At 40.7% G+C, this 8,495-nt stretch overlaps 1 protein-coding gene across 1 annotated transcript; it reads right to left on the reverse strand.

The window, feature by feature from the left end:
* Positions 1-4,556: 4,556 nt before the first annotated feature.
* On the reverse strand, positions 4,557-7,491 carry LOC138874957 (uncharacterized). The gene is made up of 2 exons (XM_070153756.1): positions 7,151-7,491; positions 4,557-4,665 (listed from the first exon to the last, which is right to left on the reverse strand). Exons 1-2 carry the CDS (start codon positions 7,489-7,491, stop codon positions 4,557-4,559), a joined length of 450 nt encoding a protein of 149 aa, XP_070009857.1.
* Positions 7,492-8,495: the final 1,004 nt, after the last annotated feature.

Genomic DNA, 8,495 nt, shown 5'->3' on the forward strand with positions numbered 1-8,495 from the left:
AAATTTACTTGAAACTAGTCATCAAATTCTACTTCCAGCTAAACCATGTGTTACAGTAGTACACCCAAGCCTCTGTCAAGGAAAGAAACTGGTTCAAGATATTAATCAACCGAGCACATTGTGCAATACCAAATTGTAGCACTTGGAACTTAATAAGAATCAATTTTGAGAAACCTTTGAGTGTTGCTTAAACAAGAGGCAGAGCTAAAAAGATGCAGTAATTGAGGCTCTAGATTGGTTGTTGGAAGGCACTATTGTCAATTTTTTTCTTCATCTTTTTGTGTCTATGGAGGTATCATCAGAATAAAGCTCATATAAATACCCATGTTGTAAAGGAAACTATTTGATTATAGTTGTCCCTACTTTTGATTCCAATAAGGGGTATTTTGTATTCTGTTATCACCTCAATTGGAAAAAAGTACCTGATATATTTGTGCCTGGGCATCACACGGGCATCACCCCTCTAGTGTATAAATAAAAAGCAATAGATATATAGCAACTCATCGGTATCATCTCACAATGAAACTTATGCATATCAACAACCTATCCATAGGAACATAAAGTAAATCTAATAGTGTCACCTATGTATCAGCATATCACGACCCAAATTCCTACCCATAGGGTTGTGATAGCGCGTAACACTACTTGCTAGAAAAGCCTACACCTAACAATAAACAAGGAGCTAGTCTAACAGGTAACATAATATTGAGATATAATAAAAGTAAACTCAAATACATATGATAATAAGTCCAAACCATATGCCTTTTACATAACCTCCCAAGATTTAGCGTTACAGAGTACATGAGCTACTAGAATACTATATATAAGGTTTGAAAAGAAAGCAATACTGTTTGATACAAGAAAAAAATAATAGAGATAGGAAAGAAAATCCAAGGTCTGCGAACACCAAAAAATATACGTCAAGTCTCCTGGAAAAGGTCCGAGCAGTTAACTCTGAACGCTTCTGGATTCTATACCGGAATCTGCATAAGAAGTACATAAGTGTAGTATGAGTACAACCGACTCCAAGTACTCATTAAGTATTATGGTTAACCTTGATTTGAGAAAATTAGGATATAATTGATCTATTTGCTATGTAATTTATGTGTAGGGATGACATATATGCAAAGTGACAAATGCATATGCGTTGTCATGGGTATAAGCATGCAGGATATTCTAGCATACTTTATACCTTAAATTATGACATGTCTTTTCCTTAATTTCGTACTTTCCTTTAATATGTACCTTAATCTGAGATACATGTTTTCTTGTCACGACCCGGATTTCCCATCGTCGGGATCGTGATGGTGCCTACTTGTGAAAGCTAGGCAAGCCAACTACTATGATTTTAACACATTAGCAATTAACCCAAATAGAAATAAGTAGTAATTAAAATTAAGCAGGTATAAAATGCGGAAGTTCCATAACAACTTAAGTTCTAAAACAAGGCTACCCAACGATCTGGTTTTACAATGTCACGAACATCTAAAGATTTCTACAAACATTGGTTTAAAAGAAATACAACCGTTCTCGAAATGAAAAGGGACATTATATCTAAAACATAAGGAAGGGGACTCCGGAGTTTGCAAATGTCGACAGATTTACCTCGGGTCTCCTATGGACTGAAGGCAGCAACCCACGATCTACTCACGAGGTCCAGCACCAAAATCTGCACAGAAAGTGCAGAGTGCAGTATCAGTACAACCGACCCCATATACTAGTAAGTGTCGAGCCTAACCTGTGCGAAGTAGTGACGAGGCTAGGACACGACAACCATATAAACTTGTGCAGTTAAATCATATACGAACAGAACAATAATAACAGGAAATAAGAGATAAAGATAGGAAGGGGACATGCTGCGAGGAATATCAAATTCTAATAGTAAACCAAATAGAGAAGCATAATGAACACCATATTTGTATCAACAAGAATAATGAAACAATAACAGGTGCATGACATCACCCTTCGTGCTTTTACTCTTGTTCTCACCATATGAAACAACCGAAATGGAACGGCATCACCCTTCGTGCATTACCTCTCATAATCATGGAACGACATCACCCTTCGTGCATTAAGCTATCACAATATCGGCACGGCATCACCCTTCGTGCATTAGCTCTCAAATCATGGCACGACATCACCCTTCGTGCATTAGCACTCACAATATCGGCACGACATCACCCTTGGTGAATTAACGCTCACTCACAATATCATGCACGACATCACACTTCGTGCTTTACACTCTTCCTCACCCAAACAATTGAAACAATATTTCCCGGCAAGGGAATCAACAATAGAAACAATAACATCCCAGTAAGGAAATCAACAATAGAAACAATAACATCCCGGTAAGGGAATCAGCTATAACCAATCTAGTTTCAACAGTTAACTTCACAAAATAAATCTCAACTTGAGGCAATACTTAACAATGGTCAATTACTAAGAAATTATCCTAAATCTTGTTCAACAGTGATAATCATCAACTTAAGCATGGACAGTACATAACAAGAGTCACAACAATCATGATATAAGACTCACGGGCATGCTTGACACCAACGTCTAGATACTCGTCACCATACCTATACGCCGTACTCATTACTAACACGTAGCAAATAAGACCACAACTCCTATTCCCTCAAGCTAAGGTTAGACCAAACACTTACCTCGATTCCACGACCAAATTCAAGCCGCAAATACCGCTTTTCCCTTAATTTCCACTTCCAATACACTTGTATCTAGTCATAATTTACTTAATAACATCAATAAATACTAAATAAATCAATTCTAATGCATGAATATAGATTTCCCAATACTTTTTCCAAAAATTCAAAAATTGACCCGAGGCCCGCTTGGTCAAAACTCGATGTTCGAACCAAAACCCGATTAGCCATTCACCCACGAACTCAAACATGAAAATGGTTTTGAAATCCGACCTCAAATTGAGGTCCAAATTCCCAAAATTTGAAAATCCTAATTTCTACCTAAAAACACCCAATTTCTAATGAAAAACCCTAGATTTTGAAGTGAAATCATGTAAAAAGATGAATTAGATTGAAGAAGATGAGTTAGAAATCACTTACCTATGATTTGGAGAAGATTGGGTCTTAGAAAAATCTCCTAGGGGTGTTTTGGGTTTGAAAGAATTGAAAAATGGTGAAAATCCCGTCTGAAATCTCACCTAAGGCCGCAGTTATTGCAATTGCGATCAGGGGTTCACAATTGCGAACCATATAAATTTCTGTTGCCTTCACATTTGCGACAACTATGACTTCGCATTTTCGGCCAGAGTGTCGCATTTGCGAGGATGGCCTGCCCAGGCCTGGTTCGCATTTGCGACATTATTGTCGCATTTCCAAGGCCTACTCACTTCGTAATTGCGAAGCCTGATCTCTCAATTGCGAGATCAGAGGCTTGTGCAAAATACCAGATGCATCAGCTGAGTTTTGCTAAGTCCTAATCACCCCGTGTCCTATCCAAAACTCACTCCGAGCCCTCGGGTCTCTAAACCAAAAATGCACGCAAGTCTAAAAACATCATACAGACTTGCTCGTGCAATCAAATCATCAAAATAACATCAACAACTACGAATTTAACCTCAAATTCATGAAATTCATACGATAGTTCAAAATTTCTATTTTGTCAACCTAGGGTCCGATTTATAATAAATCAACTCCGATTCTTACCAAATTTTACAGATTCGACTTAAATATTATTTTAAACCTGTATCAGGCTACGGAATCAAAATATGGGCCCAATACCATCAAGAACACTCACCATTTCATTTCCAAAAGTCCTTATATTTTCCAGCAAATAATTTTCTTTAAAAATTCTTTTCTCGGGCTAGGGACCTCAAAATTCGATTCTGGGCATACGCCCAAGTAAGGGTGACAAACGAGCCAAGCTCGGGCTTCATGGACCGGTCCTAAGTGGCCGATTTTATATGGGCCCGGGCTTTATGGGCCGGGCTTAAACGGTCACGGGCTTCGTGGGCTTTTTGAGGTAACCGGACCGGGACCGGTACCACGGACTAATGGTCCAGCGCTAAGTGGGTCGGGACCAGGTCTAAATGGGCCTACGTGGGCCTAAGTGGGGCCTGGCCTATTTTTTTAAATTTATTTTTCTCTAAGGCAATTTCTTGTAAATTATATAGCTTATATATATATATATATATATATATATATGTATGTATGTATATATATGTCTACCTCTGGTTGTGATTCAGCAACTCTAAAATTTCTTTGTTCTGAATGGATCCAGTCTCTGAAAAGTAATGATTTTTCCAAGCTCTCCCTCATAGACGCTCTATAATCACCGAGTTGAAATCTTACTTGACTGAAAGGGTTCTCCAATGCCACTGTTGAAGCTTGAATGGTTAAAATGTCTCGGGCCATCCTTGAAAGGATTGGAAAGTAGTTTTCTTTGTCCTTCCACCATTCCAAAAGATTAAATTAGCCGTCGGGATTCACTTCCTTAAGTCCTTGTGACAAATAAACTTCAAGCTCATTTAGTTGTGAACAACCACTAGTGGGACAACCTTGAGAACCCCTGAACTCGGTCTAAGCAGTAAGTGCTCTTACTCCTACAGTTGTTTTAGATGATTGAGAACTAGAATAAGAAGGAGTTGAAACATCTGGTCTAGCATTATCTATTGCAATTTGATAAGCACTATAAATAGTTAGAGCATCTATTTTAATTGAGGCTTTTGCGTCCGAAAGTATAGACAACTCCTCAGCTTCAAGTGATAACCCCCCTCAGCTTCAAGTCCTCAGATCTTAGTGATGCAGATGGAGGTAGAGCTTAACCTCAGAAGGCAGAAAGGTAGCCTTATGCAAAATGCAGAAAAATGCAGGATGGAGACAATGCTTAGTCTCGGAAGGCAGAAAGGTAGCCTTATGCAATGCAGGAAATGCAGATGGAGATAGAGCTTAGTCTCGAAAGGCAGATAAGTAGCCTTATGTAGATGATGATGGAGGTAGAGCTTAACCTCGGAAGGCAGAAAAGTAGCCTTATGCAATGCAAAAATGCAGATGGAGACGGTGCTTAGTCTCGAAAGGCAGATAAGTAGCCTTATGCAGATGATGATAGAGGTAGAGCTTAACCTCGGAAGGTAGAAAAGTAGCCTTATGCAATGCAAAAATGCAGATGGAGACAGTGCTTAGTCTCGGAAGGCAGAAAGGTAGCCTTATGCAAAATGCAAATGGAGACAGAGCTTAGTCTCGAAAGGCAGAAAGGTAGCCTTATGCGATGCAGATGGAGGTAGAGCTTAACCTCAGAAGGCATAAAGGTAGCCTTATGCAGTGCAAGAATGTAAAAGGATGATTAGTAGTAAGATCTCTGAGCTGATAGCCAATTACGACAATATGACTGTTGGGGAGATTGTATACGGATAGCAATTGCGGACAAGTGATGATTTTGAGAAGTTGTATTCTTGAGAGTGCATAAATATACCTAATGATATTGCGAATTAAGTGCCTGCATCCAAAGAAAAATCATGAGTACTGTAAGAGGAAAGGTTAGTTCGTCTTCCCCGTGCTCTTGGGGTAGCGTCGCTAAAAAATAACAATTCAAATAATAGTTATGCATGCTCTAGTAAATATATAATCAAAAATAGTTTTCTTTAGATGAACCAACGACTGCGACGTGGTTGAAGACATTGCAACATCTTTTTCTCCGGAATTTTGAGGGTCCTCCTCAAAATTCTGCCTCAGTTTACTGGGCTGACGCTTCTGGCGATGCATGAACTAAAATTAACCTCGGAATTTTGAGGGTCCTTCTCAAAATTCTGCCCAAGTTCCAATAGCGGGGAAAATGGAATTTTTATTAAATTATGACCGAACCCATAGGGCTGCCTACGTATCACCTCTTAAACGGGAATCGAGTCAGGCATAGTTTAAATTACATCATTAAGGGAATCAAAAGTGGTTACACATAATATCGTTTCACTACATCTGAATTGATTGGCTTCGGCCAGACTTCTCCATCCATCTCTACAAGAATAAGGGATCCTCCAGTTAGAACCCGGTGAACCATGTACGGACCTTGCCAATTGGGAGAGAACTTCCCCTTGGCTTCGTCTTGGTGTGGGAATATTTTCTTCAACACCAGCTGCCCTAGTGTAAACTTCCTTGGCTTAACCCTTTTGTTGAAGGCTCTGGACATTCTGTTCTGATACAACTGACCGTGGCAAACCGCATTCATCCTTTTCCCATATATAAGGGCTAACTGCTCGTAGCGACCTTTTACCCATTCTGCATCATCCAATTCTACTTCTTGTATGATCCTTAAGGATGGAATTTCTACCTCGGCAGGGATGACCGCCTCTGTACCATAAACCAGCATGTAGGGAGTTGCTCCGGTCGATGTGCGGACTGTAGTGCGGTATCCCAATAAGGCGAATGATAACTTCTCATGCCATTGTTTGTGCCTTTCGACCATCTTCCTTAGTATCTTCCTGATATTCTTGTTGGCTGCTTCCACAACTCCATTCATCTGAGGCCTGTAGGCTGTAGAGTTCTTGTGTTTGATCTTGAAAGTTTCACACATTGCTTTCATCAAGTCGCTGTTGAGATTGGAACCATTATCGGTGATGATTGACTCCGAAACTTTGAACCGACAAACAATGCTGTCGAGGACGAAACCCGCCGCAACCTTCTTAGTGACCGACTTGTATGATGCTGCTTCAACCCATTTGGTAAAATAATCGATTGCCACTAAGATGAACCTGTGCCCATTTGATGCGGCAGGCTCGATAGGTCCGATAACATCCATTCCCCAAGCGGCGAATGACCATGGTGAGCTTGTTGCAGTAAGCTCGTTTGGAGGTGCCTTTATCATATATACGTGTATCTGACAGCGATGGCATTTGCGAACATACTGGATACAGTCTGTTTCCATAGTCATCCAAAAATACCCTACTCGGAGTATCTTCTTTGCTAAGAAAAAACCATTCATGTGCGGCCCGCAGGTCCCTGTATGCACTTCGTCCAATAGCCTGGATGCTTCTTTTGATTCGACACACCTTAGTAAACCCAAATCGGGAGTCCTTCTGTATAGGATTCCTCCACTGTGAAAAATGTTGCTGGATAGCCTACGAAGTATGCGCTTCTGAGTAGCGTTGGCAAGTCCTGGATATTCCCTTGTTGTCAAGTACTCCTTGATGTCATGGAACCATGGTTTTCCATCCGCTTCTTCCTCAACGTGAGCACAATAAGTTGGCTGATCATGAATTTTTACTGGGATGGGGTCAATGAAATTTGTATCTGGATGTTGGATCATGGACGATAAAGTAGCTAATGCATCAGCAAACTCGTTCTGGACTCTGGGGACGTGCTGAAATTCTGTCTTTGTGAACCGTTTCCTCAACTTCTGTATATGATGCAAGTAGGGAAGTATCTTAGAGTTCTTGGTTTCCCACTCTCCTCGATCCTGATGTATGAGCAAGTCTGAATCCCCGATCACTAGCAATTCCTGAACGTTCATGTTAATGGCCATTTTGATCCCCAAGATGCAGGCTTCATATTCGGCCATATTATTTGTGCAAGGGAACCTGAGTTTGGCAGATACCGGGTAGTGATGGCCGGTTTCTGATACTAAGACTGCTGCTATGCCAACTCCTTTGAAATTTCCAGCTCCGTCGAAAAACAACCTCCAACCATCATAGGATTCTGCAATATCTTCTCCTATGAAAGATACCTCTTCATCGGGAAAATACATTTTTAGGGGCTCGTATTCTCCGTTCACGGGATTCTCGTCCAGATGGTCCGCCAAGGCTTGCCCTTTGATTGTTTTCTAGGTCACGTAAACAATGTCGAATTCACTTAGCAGGATCTGCCACTTGGCAAGCTTGCCAGTGGGCATGGGCTTCTGGAAGATATACTTCAGAGGGTCCATTCTGGATATGAGATAAGTAGTGTAAGCACAGAAGTAATGCCTTAACTTCTGCGCGACCCAAGTCAGAGCACAGCAAGTGCGTTCTAAAAGAGAATACCGGGCCTCGTACGGTGTGAACTTCTTACTGAGATAGTAGATGGCTTGCTCCTTTCTCCCTGTTTCATCATGTTTTCCTAGAACACAACCGAATACTCTATCCGATACCGCAAGGTAAAGCAATAGGGGTCTTCCTGGCTCAGGCAGAACCAAGACCGGCGACATTGACAAGTATTCCTTAATTCTGTCAAAAGCTTTCTGACAATCATTAGTCCATTTGGTAGCAGCGTCATTCTTCAACATTTTGAAGATAGGTTCACAAATGACCGTGGATTGAGCTACGAACCAGTTGATATAGTTGAGTATTCCCAGGAAACTCATCACGTCCTTCCCGAATGCACACTTGGCGGGATTCAGTTTTAGATTATACCTCCTCAGTCTGTTGAAGAACTTTCTTAGGTCTTTTATGTGATCCCTGGCTTTCTTGGATTTGATGATGACATCATCCATATATACCTCGATCTCCTTGTGTATCATGTTATGAAAGATGGTAGTCATGGCTCTCATGT

This window comes from Nicotiana sylvestris, chromosome 8, assembly GCF_000393655.2.
Source record: "Nicotiana sylvestris chromosome 8, ASM39365v2, whole genome shotgun sequence".
NCBI lineage: Eukaryota > Viridiplantae > Streptophyta > Magnoliopsida > Solanales > Solanaceae > Nicotiana > Nicotiana sylvestris.

Coding starts and splice junctions, on each gene's coding strand:
- LOC138874957 (XM_070153756.1), bottom strand. CDS start 7,491: ATGGCCATTAACATGAACGTTCAGGAATTGCTAGTGATCGGGGATTCA. Junction 4,666..7,150: donor TGGTTCCATGACATCAAGGA/GTACTTGACAAC, acceptor AACTATTTATAG/TGCTTATCAAATTGCAATAG.